At 47.6% G+C, this 23,365-nt stretch overlaps 1 protein-coding gene across 2 annotated transcripts in view; it reads left to right on the forward strand.

Moving 5' to 3' along the window:
• Positions 1-628: 628 nt before the first annotated feature.
• Positions 629-23,365, forward strand: part of LOC143997766 (uncharacterized) — an 81,125-nt gene continuing 58,388 nt past the window's right edge. Inside the window, exon 1 of one of the 2 annotated variants that reach the window (XM_077493556.1) lies at positions 629-1,009. In XM_077493556.1, coding sequence (XP_077349682.1) covers positions 946-1,009 — 64 coding nt within the window. In that variant the 5' untranslated portion in view covers positions 629-945. The remainder of the gene's footprint in view (positions 1,010-23,365) is intronic. The other variant, XM_077493555.1, reaches the window with a different exon arrangement.

The following is a 23,365-nucleotide window of genomic DNA, read 5'->3' on the forward strand; positions in this document are numbered from 1 at the left end:
CATTGTTTCTGGTGATGATTGATAAATACAATGATACATTGTTTCTGGAGATGATTGATAAATACAATGATACATTGTTTCTGGCGATGATTGATAAATACAATGATACATTGTTTCCGGTGATGATTGATAAATACAATGATACATTGTTTCCGGTGATGATTGATAAATACAATGATACATTGTTTCCGGTGATGATTGATAAATACAATGATACATTGTTTCCGGTGATGATTGATAAATACAATGATACATTGTTTCCGGTGATGATTGATAAATACAATGATACATTGTTTCCGGTGATGATTGATAAATACAATGATACATTGTTTCCGGTGATGATCGATAAATACAATGATACATTGTTTCTGGTGATGATTGATAAATACGATGATACATTGTTTCTGGCGATGATTGATAAATACGATACATTGTCTCTGGCGGTGATACATTGTGTCGCTTCCTCTCTCTTCCCTCGGGTGCTCAGTGATGAGCGGGTTTGGCTCGTTCGTCACTCGTGTGAGCGAAGGGTTAATGGCGATGAATAATGGGAGGCGATCTGATGCAAGGACACAATGGAGCGATGGTGGGGGGTGGGGGGGGTGACACAGGCTGGGAAGAGACACATGGGGGGTCCTTTCCTTCCACCTGCCTCCTCTGCAGTGGCTGCGCACACCCTGCCCCTTCTGCATGGGAGGAAAAAACAGCAGCAGCATCCTTGTGCTGACATCACGCAGGATGACTGAGCATCACGAGCAACGCTGCTCCTTATCAGCCAGTGGAGCTGCACTAATTCCCAGCAGCCAGTGCGCAGCCTCCTCCTGAAGAGTCTCCTTGTACAGGAGGGATGCAGAGACAGCACTAAGCCTCTACACATCCACACATCCATCCCCCTCCCTTCCCCCCGGAGAGAAGGGCACGCCATCGCTAGGAACAGAGGAGACCATGCCGGGGGATTCCAGGAAAGAGGATCCGGAGAAAGACGTCAGGGCCATGCAGGCTGGGACAGGTGAGGAGGATGGGGATGGGGGGGATGGAGGGGATGGGGGGGTTGGCTGGCAGCATGGCATGGATAACGCCACCGTGTTTGGAGAAGGACAAGGGATCAGCGGAGATTAGGAGTGATTCGGGATCCAGAGGTCGTGACACGGGTTTAGCGGGATCTGCAGATCGGGTGGCGTAGGCTGCTGCGCACCTGGATGGGGCCGGTGATGCCACGGTGCCAGCTTGTCTGCCTTCTGACATGCCAGGCCTTGGTGTCACTTCCATGGGTTAAACATTTGAACGGTGAGAAAAGATATCTTGGAGGACCAGGCCGAGGTTGCCATGGCTGAACTGTGCCAGGCATACCATGGCACTGGCTTGTCTGCCTTCTGTCATGCCAGGCCTCGGTGTCACTTCTATTGATTGTTTCTCCCCAAGGGTTTATTATTGTAGGTGACTAATGACATTTAACCAGACCCCAGTGCCATGGCTAAACTGTACCAGTCATGCCATAGCTTTGGCTTTGTCTGCCTTCTGACATGCCAGGCCTTGGGGTAACTTCCATGGATTGGATCTCCTCAAGGGATAAATGATTGTAGGCTGACAAAAAAAACAAGGAAAACCAGGCCGGGTGTCCCGTAGCTGAACTGTGCCAGTCATGCCACAGAGCCAGCTTGTCTGTCTTCTGACATGCCAGGCCTTGGTGTCACTTCCATGGATTGGGTCTCCTCAAGGGTTTAAATGATTGTAGGCTGACAAAAACAAAACAAAAAAAAAAAACAAGGAGAACCAGGCCGGGTGCCGTAGCTGAACTGTGCCAATGTCATGCCATAGAGCCAGCTTGTCTGTCTTCTGACATGCCAGGCCTTGGGGTAACTTCCATTGTTTGGGTCTCCTCAAGGGCTAAATGATTTGTAGGGTGACAAAAAAAAAAGGAAAACCAGGCCGGGTGTCCCGTAGCTGAACTGTGCCAGTTATGCCATAGAGCCAGCTTGTCTGTCTTCTGACATGCCAGGCCTTGGGGTAACTTCCATGGATTGGGGCTCTTCATGGGTTAAATGTTTGAACGGTGAGAAAAGATATCTGGGAGGACCAGGTCAAGGTTACCATGGCTGAACTGTGCCAGGCATACCATGGCACTGGCTTGTCTGCCTTCTGACATGCCAGGCCTCGGTGTCACTTCTATTGATTGTTTCTCCCCAAGGGTTTATTATTGTAGGTGACTAATGACATTTAACCAGACCCCGGTGTCATGGCTAAACTGTACCAGTCATGCCATAGCTTTGGCTTTGTCTGCCTTCTGACATGCCAGGCCTTTGTGTCACTTCCATGGATTGGTTCTCCTCAAGGGTTTAAATGATTGTAGGCTGACAAAAAAAAAGGCGAACCAGGCCGGGTGCTGTAGCTGAACTGTGCCAGTGTCATGCCATAGAGCCAGCTTGTCTGCCTTCTGACATGATGTCAGGCCTTGGTGCCACTTCCATAGATTGGGTCTCCCCAAGGATCAGTCATTTGTAGGGGGAGGAAAAACCAGAACCAGGTCCGGGTGCCATAGTTGAACTGTGCCAGTCATGTCATGACATTAGCTTGTTTACCTCCCAACATGCCAGACCTTAGGGTAAATTCCATGGATTGGGTCTCCTCAAGGGTTAAATGATTGTAGGGTGAGAAAAAATATCTCGGAGAAACGGGCCAGGGTTGCCATGGCTGAACTAGGCCAATGGTGCCTTCTGACATGCCAGGCCCCAAAGTTTCTTTCATGGATTGTTTCCCCAAGGGTCAATCATTTGTAGGGTGAGGAAAAGCCAGAACCAGGCCCGGGTGCCAGAGTTGAACTGTGCCAGTCATGCCATGACATCAGCTTGTTTACCTCCCAACATGCCAGGCCTTGGGGTAACTTCCATGGATTGGGTCTCCTCAAGGGTTAAATGATTGGAGGGTGACAAAAAAAGGAGAACTAAGCCGTGTGCCGTAGCTGAACTGAGCCAGCCTGTCTACCTTCTGACATGCCAGGCCTTGGTGCCACTTCCTTAGATTGGGTCTCCTTAGGGCTTAAATTATTCTAGGGTGAGAAAAAAGCTATCTCGGAGAACCAGGCCAGGGTTGCCATTGTTGAACTGTGCCAATGGTGCCACGGCTATCTGCCTTCTGACATGCCAGGCCTCAATGTCGCTTCCATGGATTGGGTCTCCTCAAGGATTAATCATTTGTAGGGTGAGGAAAAACCAGAACCAGGTCTGGGTGCCATGGTTGAACTGTGCCAGTCATGCCACGATATCGACTTTTTCACCTCCTGGCTAGGTAGGCTTCAGAGTCACTTCAATGGATTGTGACTCCCTAAGGGGTTAATCATTTGTAGGGTGAAATAAAAAAAAAAGGTAACCAGGCTCGGGGGCTGTATCTGATTTGATGGCAGTCATGTGATGGCATCAGCTTGTTTACCTGCCGACATGCCAGATCTCCGTATCACTTCCATGGATTGAGTCTCCGCAACATCTCCTCTGACTTCTCAGAGAACCAGGTTGGGGTGTCGTGGCTGAACTGTGCCAATCACTCACCTTCTGACATGCCAGGCCTGTGTCTCCCCAAGGGTTTATTATTGTAGGTGACTATTGACATTTAACCAGGCCCCAGTGCCATGGCTAAACTGTGCCAGTCATGCCATGGCTTTAGCTTGTTTACCTCCTGAACTGCCAAGCCTTGGTGTCACTTCCAGGGATTGGCTCCCCAAGGGTTAATGTTTGTCGGGTGACAAAAACAAGAAGAAGACCCAGGTGCCATAGCTGAGCTGTGCCAATCATGCCATAGCGTTGGCTTGTCTACCTCCTGACATGCCTCGGTGTCTCTTCCATGGATTGTGTCTCCTCAAGGGTTAGTGTTTGTAGGGTGACAAAAACAAGGAGAACCTGGCTTGGGTGCTGTGGCTGAACTTTGCCAATCATGCCATGGCATCAGCTTGCCTACCTCCTGACATGCCAGGCCTCAGTGTCACTTCCATGGATTGTGTCTCCTCAAGGGTTAATGTTTGTGGGGGTGACAAAAACAAGGAGAACCTGGCCCGGGTGCTGGGGCTGAACCATGGCAATCATTCCGTGGCATTGGCTTTTCTGCCTCCTAACATGCCAGGCCTCGCTGTCACTTCCATGGATTTGGTCAAGTTATAATGTTTGTAGGGTGACAAAAGACATCTCAGAGAACCAGGCCCAAGTCCCATGGCTGAACTGTGCCAATCATGCCATGAAATCAGCTTGTTTACCCCCCAACATGCCAGGTCCCAGTGTCATTCCATGGATTACTTCACCCCAATGTTAATCATTTATAGGGTAACCAAAGACTTATCAGAGAGCCAAGGGGGTCTCTGGCTGAACCTTGCCATGGCATTGGCTTGTCTGCCTTCTGACATGCCAGGTTTTGGTGCCACTTCCTTGTATTGTGCCTTCGCCAACAACTCTTAACATAACAAACTAGGTGGGGGTAGAAAAATAGTAAGGGCTCCGCGCGCTTAGGATACAACTACGGTTGCAGCCTCCCCTGATAGACCCCCACAAGGGGCTATAGTGAAAAATTAAAACAAAAGTGGGATTGGTGGCTCTACCAACCCCACTTTTGTTTTCATTTTTAACTAGTTGGGGGTGTTGTGGCTGAACTGTGCCAGTCGTGCCATGGCACTGACTTGTCTGTCTTCTGACATGCAAGGCATTGGGTTTACTTCCATGTATTGTGTCTCCACAAAGGTTTTTTTTTTGTAGGTTACCAAAGACACCTCAGAGAACCAGGCCTGGGTGCCATAGCTAAACTATGCCAGTCCTGCCATGGCATCAGCTCGTTTACCTCCTGTCTTGCCAGGCCTCAGTGTCACTTCAATCAATTGTGTCTCCCTAAGGGTTAATCATTTGTAAAGTGACAAAAAACAAGGAGAACCAGTCCAGGTGCTGTGGCGGAACTGTGCCAATCATGACATGGCATCAGCATGTCTACCTCCTAAAATGCCAGACCTCTGTGTCACTTCCACGGATTGTGTTTCCTCAGGGGTTAATTGTTTGTAAGTGACAAAAAAAGGAAAACCAGGCCCCAGGACCATGGCGGAACTGTGTCAACTATGCCATGGCAATGGCTTGTTTACCTCCTGACATGCCAGGCCCAGGGTTGGTGCAAGTTTTTTTTGACACCTTAGGCAAAACCTCCCCCTAGCAAGCTCCACCCCTTTTCCCTGCCCATGTAAACCCCACCTTTTTAATGAAGCACCCATCAAATGCAGCCTCACCAGTGCCCATCAATGAATGTTTGCTTGCTTCCATTCATTCGGGAGTCAGGACACAGACACAGTCCTCCGCCTCCGCCGCGCCTCTGACACTATGTGAAAACTGAGCGGCGGCTGCCTGCTGATGCTGAGACTTAGTTTCTTGCTGCAGAGAGAAGAGAGTAGGAAAACCAGTGGCCGGGCGCCCTAGGCAGCAGAGCGCCCTAGGTGGCTGCCTAGTTTGCCTAGTGGTAGCACCGGCCCTGGCCAGGCCTCAAGGTTGCTTCCATGGATTGTGACTTCCCAAGGGTTAATCTTTGTAGGTGGCAAAAGTAGGCTCAAACGAGCCAGGTCTGGGTGCCACAGCTGAAATGTGCCAATGATGCCATGGCACTTGTTGATTTGCTGTTCTGACATGCCAGGCATTGGTGTCACTTCCATGGATTTGGTCACCTTAAGAGTTACATGTTGGTTGGGTAACAAAGAACAAGGAGAAAGGGGCCCAAGTGCCTTGGCTGAACTGTGCCAGGCATACCATGGCACTAGCTTGTCTGCCTTCTGACATGCCAGACCTTGGTGTCACTTCCGTGGATTTGGTCTCCTCAAGAGTTACATGTTGGTAGGGTAACAAAAAACAAGGAGAAAAGGGTCCAAGTGCCTTGGCTGAACTGTGCCAGGCATACCATGGCACTAGCTTGTCTGCCTTCTGACATGCCAGGCCTTGGTGTCACTTCTATTGATGGTTTCTCCTCAAGGGTTTATTATTGTAGGTGACTAATGACATTTAACCAGACCCCAGTGTCATGGCTAAACTGTACCAGTCATGCCATAGCTTTGGCTTTGTCTGCCTTCTGACATGCCAGGCCTTGGGGTAACTTCCATGGATTGGGTCTCCTCAAGGGATTTTTTTGTAGGTGACCAAAGACACTTCAGAGAACCAGGCCTGGGTGCCATGGCTAAACTGTGCCAGTCATGTCATGGCATCAGCTCGTTTACCTCCTGCCTTGTCAGGCCTCAGTGTCACTTCCATCGATTTTGTCTCCCTAAGGGTTAATCATTTGTAAACTGACAAAAAAACAAGGGGAACCAGTCCAGGTACTGTGCCAATTATGACATGGCATCAGCTTGCCTACCTCCTAAAATGTCAGGCCTCCGTGTCACTTCCACGGATTGTGTTTCCTCAGGGGTTAATTGTTTTTGTAGGTAATAAAAAAAGGAAAACCAGGCCCCAGGACCATGGCGGAACTGTGCCAACTATGCCATGGCAATGGCTTGTTTATCTCCTGACATGCCAGGCCTCAAGGTTGCTTCCATGGCTTGTGACTTCCCAAGGGTTAATCTTTGTAGATGGCAAAAGTAACTTCAAAAGAGCAGGCCTGGCTGCCACAGCTGAAATGTGCCAATGATGCCATGGCACTTGCTAAATTTGCCGTTCTGACATGTCTGGCCTTGGTGTCACTTGCATGAATTTGGTCTCCTCAAGAGTTACATGTTGGTTGGGTAACAAAAACAAGGAGAAAAAGGCCCAGGTGCCTTAGCTGAACTGTGCCAGGCATACCATGGCACTGGCTTGTCTGCCTTCTGACATGCCAGGCCTCGGCGTCACTTCCATGGATTGTTTCTCCCCAAGGGTTTATTATTGTAGGTGACTAATGACATTTAACCAGACCCCAGTGTCATGGCTAAACTGTACCAGTCATGCCATAACTTTGGCTTGTCTGCCTTCTGACATGCCGGGCCTTGGTGTCACTTCCATTGATTGTCTCCTCAAGGCTTAATGCTTTTAGGGTGACAAGAACAAGACCCGGGTGCCATAGCTGAACTGTGCCAATCATGTCATGGCATTGGCCTGTCTACCTCCTGACATGCCGAATCTCAAGATTGTTTCCATGGATTGTGGCTCCCCAGGAGTTTTTTTTTTTTTTGTAGGTGACGCAAAAAATAAGGCCAGGGTGCCGTGGCTGGTGCAGCTGGACCAACTTATCTGCCCTCAGGCATGCCAGACCTCTGTGCCACTTCCTTGGATTGTGTCTCTCAAGTCATTTGCAGCTAACAAGCGTGGTCTCAGATAAGCAGGCTCAGGTACAACGGCCGAATTGTGACAACTCTGGATTTTGGAATCTGCATTTTTTTTGTAGTTGGTTGGCATGGGAGATGTAGATGAGAGCCCCTGGGCCCCCGCTTCGAGGCCTTGATGGGTTCCTCATACCAGCTTTTCATAGTCATGGTTGTAGAATGAAGGATAAAGACCAGATACAGATGTGAAGGACCATTCCTGGTCTCTACATGCTACATATCAGGGCCCCAATGGATGAAGACAACACCTCCTTGTGGACCTTGGGCTGGTTATGTAACCTGCACCCCGTGTACTTACCCACTAGGTTGCCAATCAACTATAAAAAGTCTCTAAGCCAGGGGGTCTCAAACTGGTGGCCCTCCAGCTGTTGTGAAACTACAAGTCCCATCATGCCTCAGCCTGTTGGAGTCATGCTTGTAACTATCAGCCTTGCAATGCCTCATGGGACTTGTAGTTTTGCAACAGCTGGAGGGCCGCAAGTTTGAGACCCAGTCTTAGCCCTTGTACACACGGGTTGGACATTCCGACAACCAAATCCATCGGATTTTTTCCGACGGATTTTGTCCGAAACTGTTGCATACACACGGTCGGACAAAGTTGTCGGAAAATCCGATCGTTCGGAACGTGATGATGTTATTTCGTTACACAGGACTACGTTCAGGCTAGTAGCCAATAGCTTTGGTCTAGGAATTTGATCTGAGCATGCGTGGCACTTGGTCCGATCGGAATTCTCTACACATGATTGGACAAAGTGCGATCGGATCATGTTGTCGGAAAATTTTATAGCCAAGCTGGAAATCTTGGTCCGTCGGATATTCCGACGGAAACAGTCCGATGAGAGCCCACACACGGTCGGATTATCCGACAACGCGGTCCGAGCGGACATTTTCCGTCGGAATGTCCGACCGTGTGTACAAGGGCTTAGAGCAGGGCTATAAAATTTTCCGACAACATGATCCGATCGGACTTTGTCTGATCATGTGTAGAGAATTCCGATCGGACAAAGTGCCACGCATGCTCAGTTCAAATTCCAAGACCAAAGCTATTGGCTACTAGCCTGAATGTAGTCCCATCGTAACTAAATAACGTCATCACGTTCTGAACGATCGGATTTTCCGACAACTTTGTCCGACCGTGTGTATGCAACAGATGGATTTGGTTGTCAGAATGTCCGACCCGTGTGTACAAGGGCTAAGAGGCCACCACCAGGTCAGTCATCCACCTTCCAGATATTCCCAGGACCCATTTTGGAGATCACCCCGAATACCCCGGATATGTCCGGACATAACAAGGAGTTCTGGGAATTTTTAGACACTCAAAATGTCAAACATTTTAGTTTTCTACAGAGGGAGGAAGGCTTAGAAGCCCCGTTGGCTTTTATTGCTGTCTGGGGCTTTTGATAGAGAGATTTCCTCTCAATGACAGGAAGAAGCAGCACAAGGAACCGATCAGTTCATGTGCTGGCAGGAAGCATTCTGATAGGAGGAGAGAGCAGAATGACAGAGAGATGAGGTCATTACTGTGCTGCTTCTCCTGTCGCTGTCCAATCACAGGCTGGGGGTGGGTCCAGGACCAGACTGAGGACACCCAGTGGTAGAAAAAAGTACTGAGGGAGGAATCTCTTGACTAGTGATAAATATTGCATCAAAAGCTGATTTTGTTATATTATCTTTTATTGGGCTCTTCATTTTATATTGTTATCTGTGATCGGAGTACTGCTTTAAATACTGATAGGTACTAAGATTTCCTATAGTATTGATGAGAGAAGATAATATATTATTACTATAGCAAACAGATACCAAGAATCACACCCGACATACAGGACAAGAGAAGTGGTACTGTGCAGAGTCCATACATACAGAATAAGAACAGATACCGAGAATTACACCCAACATACAGGACAAGAGAAGTGGTACTGTGCAGAGTCCATACATACAGAATAAGAACAGATACCGAGAATTACACCCGACATACAGGACAAGAGAAGTGGTACTGTGCAGAGTCCATACACACAGAATAAGAAGAGATACCGAGAATTACACCCGACATACAGGACAAGAGAAGTGGTACTGTGCAGAGGCCATACATACAGAATAAGAACAGATACCGAGAATTACACCCGACATACAGGACAGGAGAAGTGGTACTGTGCAGAGTCCATACACACAGAATAAGAAGAGATACCGAGAATTACACCCGACATACAGGACAAGAGAAGTGGTACTGTGCAGAGTCCATACATATAGAATAAGAAGAGATACCGAGAATTACACCCGACATACAGGACAAGAGAAGTGGCACTGTGCAGAGTCCATACATATAGAATAAGAAGAGATACCGAGAATTACACCCGACATACAGGACAAGAGAAGTGGTACTGTGCAGAGTCCATACATACAGAATGAGGACAGATACCGAGAATTACACCCGACATACAGGACAAGAGAAGTAGTACTGTGCAGAGTCCATACACACAGAATAAGAACAGATACCGAGAATTACACCCGACATACAGGACAAGAGAAGTAGCACTGTGCAGAGTCCATACACACAGAATAAGAAGAGATACCGAGAATTACACCCGACATACAGGACAAGAGAAGTGGTACTGTGCAGAGTCCATACACACAGAATAAGAACAGATACCGAGAATTACACCCGACATACAGGACAAGAGAAGTAGTACTGTGCAGAGTCCATACATACAGAATAAGAACAGATACCGAGAATTACACCCGACATACAGGACAAGAGAAGTAGTACTGTGCAGAGTCCATACATACAGAATAAGAACAGATACCGAGAATTACACCCGACATACAGGACAAGAGAAGTGGTACTGTGCAGAGTCCATACATACAGAATAAGAACAGATACTGAGAATTACACCCGACATACAGGACAAGAGAAGTAGCACTGTGCAGAGTCCATACATACAGAATGAGAACAGATACCGAGAATCACACCCGACATACAGGACAAGAGAAGTAGTACTGTGCAGAGTCCATACATACAGAATAAGAACAGATACTGAGAATTACACCCGACATACAGGACAAGAGAAGTGGTACTGTGCAGAGTCCATACATACAGAATAAGAACAGATACTGAGAATCACACCCAGTTAATTGGGTTCCAGTGGTAAGGGTTGGGTTGGGGTTTGTTTGGGTTCCTGGGTCTTTCACTTCTCTTTATATGTGACAGTAAGGCAGAGGACGAGGATGGGGAAGAGCTCATGGTAGGCTGTGATTGGTCGGTGTCACTGATGTCTGATAATAGGATGACGGATTCTCTATCCTCGCCATATTTTCTGCCATGCAGGATTTTATTTGTTATAAATTAGCAAAAGGGCACATGGGCCCTTAAGAAGACCTAGGGGTCACATATGAGGCCCTCAAAAAGCTTTCTGCTGCTGATGTAGAGCTTGAACATTATAATTGGCATTGGTAGAATTGAATGGGGTCACCAGCATCCTGGGATCAACCAGATCTAGGGGATCCTGAACTTTGTCATCGTACAACAGCACTCCAGACATGGCCTTCCTAGGACAGAAAAGAGTGGATTTTACAGCAGAGGGATAACTACAGAAATATATTTAGGATTTCAGATGTCACAATGACCCCAAAGGAGCTGCTGGACCCAATACTGGTGATTGGCCTTCAACTCACCAACCCACCAATGGGCGACAGACAGATGGGGTTCCACTGAGTCAATCTTCTTTTTAAAATATATATTGCTCAGTTGGGCAATTTGTAGCTGTGGACCTTGTAACCCAAGCAGACAATTTGTAGTTATGGACTTTCAGGCCCAAGTGTCCAATTTGTAGTTGTAAACCTTAATCACAGGCTTTTTGTAATTGTGGACCTTTAGGCCACGACAGGCAATTCACAGCTGTGAACCTTGAACCCCTGATGGGAAATTTGTACTTTGAACCTTAAAACCTAGACGGGCAATCGGTAGTTTGTACTTTGAAACCTAGATGGGCAAATCTCTACTTTGGACCTTAAATTTAGACGGGCAATCTGTAGTTTGGACCTTGAAATCTAGAGGGTAATTCGTAGTTTGGACCTTAAAACCCAGAAAGGCAATTTGTAGCTTAGACCTTTAATCCCAGACAGCTGTTTGTATTTTGGACCTTGAAACCCAGACAGGCAATTTGTAGCTTGGACCTTGAAACCTAGAAAGGTAATCTCTAGTTTGGACCTTAACCTAGAAGGGAAATCTGTAGTTTGGCCCTTGAAACCCAGAAGCACAATCTGTAGTTTGGACCTTGAAACCTAGAAGCCAATCTGTAGTTTGGACCTTGAAACCTAGAAGGGCAATCTATAGTTTGGATCATAAAACCTAGACAGGCAATCTGTAGTTTGGACCTCAAAACCTAGATGGGCAATCTATAGTTGGGCCTTGAAACCTGGGTGAGATATCTGTAGTTTGGACCTCAAAACCTAGATGGGCAATCTGTAGTTGGACCTTGAAACCTGGATGGGATATCTGTAGTTTGAACCTTGAAACCTAGATGGGCAATCTGTAATTGGACCTTGAAACCTAGATGGGCAATTTTTAGTTTGGACCTTAAAACCCAGACAGGCAATTTGTAGCTTGGATCTTGAAACCTAGAAAGGCAATCTGTAGTTTGGACCTTGAAACCTAGATGGGCAATTTGTAGTTTGTACCTTGATACCTAGATGGGCAATTCGTAGTTTGGACCTGGAATCCCAGATGGCCATTTGTATTTTGGACCTTGAAACCCAGACAGGCAATATGTAGTTTGGACCTTAAAACCCAGACATGCAAATTGTAGTTTGGACCTTAAAACCTAACAAGGCAATCTCTAGTTTGGACCTTGAAACCTACATGGTCACTCTGTAGTTTGGACCTCGAAATCTAGAAGGGCAATCTGTAGCTTGGACCTTGCAACCTAGACGGGGAATCTGTAGTTTGGACCTTGATACCTAGAAGAGCAATCTCTAGTTTGGACCTTAAAACCTTCATGGGCAATTTGTGGTATGGACCTTGAAAACCAGATGAGCAATTTGTAGTCTGCACACTAAAACCTAGATGGGAAATCTGCAGTTTGAACCTTGAAACCTAGACAGACAGTCTCTAGTTTGGTTCTTGAAACCCAGATGTAGATGGGCAATCTTTTGTTTGGACCTTAAAACCTAAATGGGCAATTTCTAGTTTGGACCTTGAAGCCCAGTGGCACTTTGTAGTTTGAAACTTGAAACCAAGACGGGCAATTTGTGGTTGCGGACCTTTAAACCCAGGTGTCCACTTTGTAGTTGTGGACCTTGATCCCTGGACAGGAATTTTGTAGTTGTGGACCTTTAAGCCTAGAACCTTGTTTTTAGACCTTGAAAGCCAGAGGGGCAATTTGTATTTTGGACTTTTGTGTTGCAGTAATGCGCCTATTATTGCATACTTACACAGATCAATATGGTGGGACAGAAGTGTTAAGTCATTATCCTTGTCCACGTTGCGGGTGACAGGAGAAGTCATCAGTGGTTTCATGAAAGTCTTCCATAGTGTGTGTTAGGGGTTTATATCTTCTTTCTGTGTTTAGTGGATAATAACAAACGTACGTGGGGGGCAGCCATATTTCCTCATTACATATGCAGTCTCTGCTTCCTGCTTAGGGGTATTGCGTAGTGAACACACCATGAATCTCCTTCTCAATGTCAATTTCCCATTCCACCTAGACTGACATAAAATAGGAGAACCCGTATGGCTTATCCTGTCATCTCAGCCAGTGTTTTGTGGGGTCACTGTGCAGATGATCAGATAGCCATAAAGGACAGGGATCCTAAAACTTTCTAAAGAAACGACCAGTTGTGATGTGCATTTTAGGGGGGTCAGTGGGAGTGGGAGACTCCTCTGTAATTTGTCATCAGTGAGAATCATCCCTTATCCCTTTGCAGGGAGAAGAAACAGAGAGATCACTCCCGCTGTACTGAGCCCTGTGTTGATTGTCAACACAGAGCTCTGGGCTGTGATTGGACACAGCCAATCAGCAGGTCCCGGCCGTGAATCATTGGCTGGGACTTGCTGACAGAATCCCGCTGTGTACAATCATGGCAAGTGGCGGGGGGGGGATGTGCCCTAAACCCGGACGGAGGAAGCGCCGTAGCAGTGCATTGCGGGTGGGCGGTCCTTAATTGTATATACCGTATATGCTATATACAGCGGGTAAAATAAGTATTGATCACGTCACCATTTTTCTAGGTAAATCTTATTGGTAAAGGTGCTATTGACCCACATGTCGGTAACGACCCATGAAATCCATACATACAAGGACACCAAAACAAATGAAGTTCTATGTAATAAAATGAAAGGACACAGAGAAAAAGTATTGAACCCCCTCACTGAAGTGTATTTAATACTTGGTACAAAATCCTTTGTTGGTGATGACGGATTCAAGACGCCGCCTCCTGTATGGAGAAACGAGTCGCATGCGTTGCTCAGGTGTGATTTTGGCCCCATACTTCCACACAAACGGTCTTCACATCTTGAAGGCTCCATGGGCCTCTTCTATGAACTCTGATCTTTAGTTCTTTCCATAGATTTTCTATTGGATTCAAGTCAGGTGATTGGCCACTCTAGCAGCTTTATTTTCTTTCTCCTTGGCTTTGTGTTTGGGATGATTGTCCTCCTGAGATGTCCTCCTGAGATGTTCTCTTGAGATGTCCTCCTGAGATGTCCTCCTGAGATGTCCTCCTGAGATGTCCTCCTGAGATGTCCTCCTGAGATGTCCTCCTGGGATGTCCTCCTGGGATGTCCTCCTGAGATGTCCTCCTGAGATGTCCTCCTGAGATGTCCTCCTGGGATGTCCTCCTGGGATGTCCTCCTGAGATGTCCTCCTGAGATGTCCTCCTGGGATGTCCTCCTGGGATGTCCTCCTGGGATGTCCTCCTGGGATGTCCTCCTGAGATGTCCTCCTGAGATGTCCTCCTGAGATGTCCTCCTGCGATGTCCTCCTGAGATGTCCTCCTGCGATGTCCTCCTGAGATGTCCTCCTGAGATGTCCTCCTGAGATGTCCTCCTGAGATGTTCTCCTGAGATGTCCTCCTGAGATGTCCTCCTGAGATGTCCTCCTGAGATGTCCTCCTGAGATGTCCTCCTGAGATGTCCTCCTGAGATGTCCTCCTGGGATGTTCTCCTGAGATGTTCTCCTGAGATGTCCTCCTGAGATGTCCTCCTGAGATGTCCTCCTGAGATGTCCTCCTGAGATGTCCTCCTGAGATGTCCTCCTGAGATGTCCTCCTGAGATGTCCTCCTGAGATGTCCTCCTGGGATGTTCTCCTGAGATGTTCTCCTGAGATGTCCTCCTGAGATGTCCTCCTGAGATGTCCTCCTGAGATGTCCAACCTTCGTTCCATCTCCTTCATCCTGGTAGATGGCAACAGATTTTTATCACCATTCATCCTTCCTTCAATGATATGAAGTTGGCCAAAAAAAACAGCCCCGCCCCCACACAATGATGTCCCCACCTCCAAACCTCACTGGTGTTTTTGGGGTGATGCGCCATGTGACTTCCAAACATGGTGTGTATTATGGCCTCCTAAGAGTTCCATTTTGGTCTCAGCTGACCAGACCATAGAAATGTGTGTGGTCTACATCGGACTGTTTCCGTCGGAGTATCCGACTGACCAAGTTTTCCAACTTGTTGGTAAAATTTTCCGACAAAATGCTCCGATCGGACATACTCCGATCATGTGTAGAGAATTCTGATCGGACAAAGTGCCACGCATGCTCAGATCAAATTCCTACACCAAAGCTATTGGCTACTAGTCCCGTCGTAACGAAATAACGTCATCACGTCGGATTTTCCAACAACTTTGTCCGCCCGTGTGTATGCAACAGTTTCGGACAAAATCCGACGGACAAAATCCGATGGATTTGGTTGTCGGAATCTCTGACCGTGTGTACAAGGGCTAAGCCGTTCGGAGCCGCTTGTGCATCCGAGCGTCTCCAAGTGCTTTCCGAGTGTTTCCGATTGTCTACGGCACCCCCCCCCCCCCCCACCTCTGGTTACATGCAGAACTGCATACACTTGCAGTGCAGCTGGAACAGATTATCTGAAGTTCCATTATTTCCTATGGGGAAACTCGCTTTGATATATGTGTGCTTTGGATTACAAGCATTCTCCTGGAACGAATTATGCCCTTAAGCCAAGGTACCACTCTATATTCTCCCCGTATTTCACAGGATTGTCTAAATGTTGCGCGGCAAACTTTAACCGAGCTTCACCATGCTTTTTCTTCAGCAATGGAGTGTTGCGCGGGGAGCATGCACGCAGGCCATGACGGGGGGAGTGCATTACTTATTGTGTACCTGCTAATTCCAGGTCTTTCTGAAGCTCCCCACAAGTGGTCCTTGGCACTTGGACAACTCTTCTGATAATTCTTCTCACTCCTCTGTCAGAAATCTTGCGAGGAGCACCTGGCTGTGGCCAGTTTATGGTAAAATTATGTTCTTTCCAATTCCAGATTATGGCCCCTACAGTGCTCACTGGAACATTCAGATGTTTAGAGATCTTTCTGTAGCCAGTGCCATCGGTATGTTTTGCAGCAATAAGGTTGTGAAGGTCTTGAGAGAGCTCCTTGCTTTTACCCATCATAAGATGGTTCTTGTGTGACAACTTGGTAATGAGACACCTTTTTTATAGGCCATCAGGTGAGACTGAACCAGCTGAGATGAATTTGCACAGACAAGGGACAGGACTGCTTTCTAATCACTGATAGATTTCAGCTGATGTCTTGGCTTTCCATGTCTTTTTGCACCTCCCTTTCTTCATGTCTTAAATACTTTTTCCCTTTGTCCTTCCATTTTATTACACAGAACTTAATTTCTGAACGTATTTGTTTTGGCGTCTTTGTATGTATGGATTGTATGGGTTGTTACCGACGTGTCTGACGTGTTCAATACTTATTTTACCCACTGTATATATACAGTATCTGACAAAAGTAATTACACCCCTCAGTCACATTCTTAATATTTCCTTCTATCTTTTCATGTGACAACACTGAAGAAATGACACTTGTCTACAATGTAAAGTAGTGAGTGTACAGCTTGTATAACAGTGTAAATTTCCTGTCCCCTCAAAATAACTCAACACACAGCCATTAATGTCTAAACCGCTGGCAACCAAAGTCAGTACATCCCCCCTAAGTGAAAATATCCAAACTGGGCCGAAAGTATCAATATTTTGTGTGGCCACCATTATTTTCCAGCACTGCCTTCACCCTCTTGGGCATGGAGGTCACCAGAGCTTCACAGGTCACCACTGGAGTCCTCTTCCCCTCCTCCATGATGACATCACAGAGCTGGTGGATGTTGGAGACCTTGCGCTCCTCCACCTTCCGTTTGAGGATGTCCCACAGATGATCAATAGGGTTTAGGTCTGGAGACATGCTTGGCCAGTCCATTACCTTTACCCTCAGCTTCTTTAGCAAGGCAGTGGTCATCTTGGAGGTGTGTTTGGGGTGGTTATCATGTTGGAATACTGCCCTGCAGCCCAGTCTCTGAAGGGAGGGGATCATGCTCTGCTTCAGTATGTCACAGTACATGTTGGCATTCATGGTCCCCTCAATGATCTGTAGCCCCCCAGTGCCGGCAGCACTCATGCAGCCCCAGACCATGACACTCCCACCACCATGCTTGACTGTAGACAAGACACACTTGTCTTTGTCCTCCTCACCTGGTTGCCTCCACACACACTTGTCACCATCTGACACCAAATACGTTTATCTTGGTCTCATCAGACCACAGGACATGGTTCCAGTAATCCAAGTCCTTAGTCTGCTTGTCTTCAGCAAACTGTTTGTGGTCTTTCTTGTGCATCATCTTTAGAAGAGGCGACAACCATGCAGACCAATTTTATGCAGTGTGCGGCGTATGGTCTGAGCACTGTCAGGCTGACACCCCCCCCCCCCCCCCCTCCACCCCTACAACCTCTGCAGAAATACTGGCAGCACTCATACGTCTATTTCCCAAAGACAACCTCTGGATATGACGCTGAGCACGTGACCTCAACTTCTTTGGTGGACCATGGCGAGGCCTGTTCTGAGGGGAACCCGTCCTGTTATACCGCTGTATGGACTTGGCCACCGTGCTGCAGCTCAGTTTCGGGGTCTTGGCAATCTTCTTATAGCCTAGGCCAGTGATGGTGAACCTTGGCACCCAGATGTTTTGGAACTACATTTCCCATGATGCCCATGCACTCTGCAGTCTAGTTGACCATCATGGGAAATGTAGTTCCAAAACATCTGGGGTGCCAAGGTTCGCCATCACTGGCCTAGGCCATCTTTATGTAGAGCAACAATTCTTTTTTTTTTCAGATCCTCAGAGAGTTCTTTGCCATGAGGCGCCATGTTGTACTTCCAGTGACCAGTATGAGAGAGTGAGAGCGATAACACCAAATTTAACACACCTTCTCCCCATTCACACCTGAGACCTTGTAACACTAACGAGTCACATGACACCGGGGAGGAGGGAAAATGGCTAATTGGGCCCAATTTGGACATTTTCACTTAGGGGTGTACTGACTTTTGTTGCCAGCGGTTTAGACATTAATGGCTGTGTGTTGAGTTATTTTGAGGGGACGGCAAATTTACACTGTTATACAAGCTGTACACTCACTACTTTATATATATACACTGTATATGTGTATCTGTATAAGCTGTGCATAGACAGGTCCTCACACCCTGTATGTATTGTCGGTTGCAGACTCATGCAGAGTGCGGCGGACTCAGAGTCAGCACTGCGTGCGTCTTGCGGGAGCTCGGGGGGGTCACATGACCCAGGTACAGAAATACATTGTGTCCGCTCAGCAGTAATAATAGAATAAGATAATACAGTGCGACTGTACAGCATCGCTCTGCAAAACTCCAACCGTCTACGATCACAAAGCTTCGTTATCAGGGGGCGACTCCTCGCAATGGCACGTTTCGCCATTTTTATCTCCTGATCATTTTCCTATCAAAGCTTTCAGCTCAGCCTGATAAATATTGCAGTGAAATGAATATTCCTGCAGATGAAATGGAAATATAGATGATGCTGTGAAATGTTTTATTTCCTGTGAACCAAGAACTATCCCCCCCCCCTAGTGGCCAAGTTCAGCTAGTCAGGTTTTTTATTTTATTATTATTACTGCTTCGTAGATATCATCCTTCGACCTCACTCATATACCGTAGTGTTGTACAAAGAACAAGGCATGCTTCAAACAGGCTCAATGATATTTATGCATAACAAATGGTTGCATCTAGGACTTTACAGCTCACTGACCCACCTGAACAGCAAATATGCAGTGGGGGGGGGGGTTCACATACATTTGCCAACAGTCAATGGCCGCCATCCTTCCTTTACATTTTGCACCATTTCTTACACATACAGGCTCCAACCTTTCCAAACTCTACTCTATTGCCGCCCCAGCTCCCGTAGATTACATTTTTATTTCTTTACTTTTCCCAACATTTTAAAATGGGAATGAGGGACACCTACTATCAAACGTATGTAGGCCTAAGACACGCCCCCTGCCACACCCCCCTTAACCACTTCAGATCCGCGCTATTGCCAAATGACGGCATTAGCGCGGACCTACATTTTCAGGACTACGTCTATTGACGTCGTCCTGGTTATGAGCGGCCTGCGCGCCCCCTGAGGGGCGCGCGCGGCGCGCTCTGTGATCGGCGAGTCCGTGAGACTCGCCTGATCACCGATCCGTGTAAGGGGTCGATCCCGACCCCTTATCACGTGATCAGCTGTCAGCCAATGACAGCTGATCATGTGATAGAACGGAGCCGGTAATCGGCTATTATTCCTCCTCGCGCTGACAGCGCAAAGAGAGAAAAAAAAAGCCGATCACCGGCGGCCGTGATCGGGACATCAGTCCCGATCACGGCCATCAATACAAGGGACCACCTGCCACCTGCCTGTGCCCACCTGCCTCCCGCAGTGCCATCCTGAAGTAAAATAAAAGAAAAAGTAAGTGCCCCCCGTCAGTGCCCCCTGTCAGTGCCCATAGTGCCCACAGTGCCACCCACAGTGCCACCCACAGTGCCACCCACAGTGCCACCCACAGTGCCACCCCACAGTGCCACCCACAGTGCCACCCAATCTGCCTCAAAGGTGCTGCACCCCAGTGCCGCCCATCAGTGCCCAGCAGTGCCGCCCATCAGTGCCCAGCAGTGCCGCCCATCAGTGCCCAGCAGTGCCACCTATCAGAGCCACCTATCAGTGCCACCTATCAGTGCCCATCAGTCCCATCTATCTGTGGTACCTATCAGTGCCCATCCGTGCCACCCATCCGTGCCACTTATCCGTGCCACCCATCCGTGCCATCTTATCTGTGCCCATCTTTGCCCATCAGTGCCGCCTTATCTGTGCCCATCGGTGCCGCCTTATCTGTGCCTATTAGTGCCGCCTTAACTATGCCTATCAGTGCCCACCAGTGCAGCCCATCAGTGCCCACCAATGCAGCCCATCAGTGCCCACCAATGCAGCCCATCAGTGCCCACCAATGCAGCCTATCAGTGCCGCCTAATCAGCGCACTTCAATGAAGGAGAAAAATGACCCGTTTGCAAAATTTTATAACAAACTATTAAACATGATTTTTTTTTTTTTTTTTTGCATCTTTTTTTGTTTGTTTAGCAAAAAATAAAACTCCGAGCTGTAACTAAATACCACCAAAAGAAAGCTCTATTTGTGGGAAAAAAATGATAAAAATTTCATTTGGGTACAGTGTTGTATGCCCGCGCAATTGTCACTCAAAGTGCATCAGCGCTGAAAGCTGAAAATTGGTCTGGGACTGAGGGGGGTTTAAGTGCCCAGTAAGCAAGTGGTTAAAGGAGAATTAACCAAAAACAAAAGTTGAATTAAATCCAATTTTTTTTATTTTATTTTTACCACTACTATCATAGCTCCCAACTGTCCCTGATTTTCGAGGGACTGTCCCTGATTTGGAGAAATGTCCCTCTTTCCCCCTCATTTGTCCCTCATGTTGGTCTGATCCATATAGTTGTATATAAAATGCACTTTTGATCTTTCAAAAAGTGTTTCCCAGCGCTAAACCTTTCGTCCAATTTTCTAAATTGTTGCATTTGTAAATTTTAAAAGCAAAGGGTTTTTAATGGAAATGTAGGCGGGCTTTTTGGCAAGGGCTCCTCCCACGCTTACGCACGCGGTGCCTCGTGCAGAAAAGAACAACTCAGACTCCTCCCACTGGGATGCTCAGGTCACGCAACTTCGCGGGCTTTTTGGCAAGGGCTCCTCCCACGCTTACGCACCTCAGGGAAAGTCCGAGTAAAGATTAAAAGTAAAATCCCGGACTACGAGCCCCCACATGAAGCACTAACCCCCGAAGGAGCTGCTGGTTATTTTTCTGGGCTTACCGTTACCTTCCGCTTCTCCTTCCCTCACGTCTAGGGGATGTCCCGTGGTAGGTGCCCCAGTAACTTGAGACTGACAATAGATCCAGTTGAATGGATTTTATTTGCAAACTTCAACCATTGAACAGTCTTTAACTTGGGATCAGAAGGTTGGAAAGGAAAGTTCAGGTTCTCTCAATGTCAAAGTCTATACACGTTAAGGAACTTGCTTACTTTGACTGCATCCAGAGAATAGCCATTCGCAGCTGGATGGTCACTCAGGTTGGACAGTCCCTCTCTCACAAGGCCTAGCAGCCAACAAGGTGATTACTCAGGAACAAAGTCTTTATTACCGACGTTGTTGCAGAACACATAGGAAACTAAGCTGTAGAACACTTGTAGGATACCTGGATCTTTCAACCAGCTTGGTGATATCCACAAGACCAGATTCTCTTGGTTACTTCAGCCCTTCCAGGCTCTTCTTAAGAAAACCAAACTCTCTTGTGGTGTTCTTCTAAAGAGACCTCCCCTGGAATGCTTGAAGTTCAATGGGTCTCTCCCGAACCGGAGACGGCACCCAACCACCTCAGAATCCTCCTTTAGTTTACCTGCCTTGGGCTAGCCAGCCCCGAGGCATTAATGTTGGGTGGATTCACACCCCAGGCCATAGCCTTCCTGGGGGCTGGTCAGGAGGACCAGGACAAAGTACTCAACACTTCATACTGGACCGGAACCCCGAACCACGTGACGTCCGTGTTTTAAATACCCTCTCCCAGAGGGCACAGAGAGAGGGTCACTCCCACTGACCTGACTCCGAAACAGAGTAACCAAACTCCTGACTAGACCATAGTTCCACGCCTCCACCAGAGAGCAGTGCCCCCTTGTGGCCAGGCTGAACATTTCACAGCCCAGTCAGACTGACACAAAAGTCTAATTTAGACAAATAGGCCCAAACCAAACTATAGTCTGGGTAAAGGTTTAACTTTGAAAAACATAGCGGGTGATCTTCAGGAGCCCACTGCTACATGTATATTCACTGGGAGGTCAGCCAGATGTGAGGTTTTGGTTATTCAAGTCCCATAATAGAGAGTTCGTTGGAACCTGCATTGTGTCCGGCTAGCCCTCCATCTTCAGAGGACTCCATGCGGAGGTGTATATAGAACCTTCAGGGCCTTCCCCAGTGCAAGAAATCATGGAGGGCCTTCCTGACCACCTGGGTAGTGGCAGGTGGTGGTATAATTTTAGGGAGGGGTGCCAGCAAACACACCCCCCGCTGTCGGTTTCGCCGGCCCCGCACTTAGCCCATGTAGGTCGCGGGCAGCGCTCCTCCACCGGGTGGCGGCTTCCGCTGCGTCTCCTCCTCCCCTGCATCACGCCGTGCGTCTCCTCCCTCCTCCTCCTAGGCAGCCAAACGAATCACCTCTCCATTCGGCCAATCGGGTGATGGGTCTCAGGACCCGCTTCCTGATTGGCTGGGAGGAGATTCAGGTAGATAATGAGTGAATATTCATTCGCTATTGTCACACAAGTGGGTGTGCTTGGGGCACAGTGCTCTGCACCTGAGCCCACCCTTTTTTTTTTAAAGCCAATTAGAGCCTCAGTCTTTAATCACGTGCTTAAAAAAAAAAAAAACCCATTGGAGTGAATGTGTCTGGCTCCCCGCATGTATATTAGGGGCAGCACGCTTACAGGCCGCCACTGCGCCTGGGCCCTTTTCATCAGTACTGCGGTCCTAGGGCCCCTGCCTCTGAGCCTTCGGCCCTTCCTACTAATCCTGGGGCCCTTTACTCCCTTTTCGGGTGCCCTTTTATGGGCCCCCAGTTCCTACTAAAGTCGCACGACAAGTCAAAACACATTCACTTCAATGGGTGCCATCGCAATCAATGCGACTCAAGTCGCAGCGATACATAAAAGAAGGCTCCTGCGCTACTTTTCTGTGACTTTGGTGCAATTTGAGTGCCACAGACTGCAATGTTAAATCAGTAATGTCGCAAGCAAGGGGCACGACTTTGGGGCTGCAGCAGTGTGAATGGAGCCTTACAGTCTCACAGCCGGTACCCTTTCACATGTTCTGCAGTGGGCCCCCTTCCTGCTGTCTTCAGGCCCCTTCACGGTGGCGGAACGCCAGGTCTTGGCCCGCAAGTGCGACCTTTGCGACCCTGGTAGTTACGCCACTGACTCCATGTATGTCGTCCTCAGTATGTTCTCATCCCATTCCCAATCTTTTGCAAATGTCCATCTTAAACTTGAACAGTGCACTCGCATTACCTCAAACACCATTTATTAACAAAAAAATGTACAGATGTACTCACAAAGGCCGTTCTACCGCAACCATATAATATGTCATAGAAAACAGTCCCTTATCAAGTCAAAGACCTGTATGTTGTATGTATGTATGTATATCACTTGTATGTATTTGTATGTACAGTGCCTTGAAAAAGTATTCATACCCCTTGAAATTTCCCACATTTTGTCATGTTACAACCAAAAACGTAAATGTATTTTATTGGGATTTTATGTGATGGACCAACACAAAGTGGAACATAATTGTGAACTGGAAGGAAAATGATAAATGATACAAATAAATACGTGAAAAGTGTGGGGGCATTTGTATGGCGCCCCCCTGAGTCAATGCTTTGATGTAAACCATTCCATTGTAGCTCTGGCTGGATGTTTCGGGTCGTTGTCCTGCTGGAAAG

The sequence above is a fragment of the Lithobates pipiens genome, unplaced genomic scaffold, assembly GCF_037356315.1.
Source record: "Lithobates pipiens isolate NorthernLeopardFrog02 unplaced genomic scaffold, aLitPip1_a1.2 Scaffold_19, whole genome shotgun sequence".
Classification (NCBI taxonomy): Eukaryota; Metazoa; Chordata; class Amphibia; order Anura; family Ranidae; genus Lithobates; species Lithobates pipiens.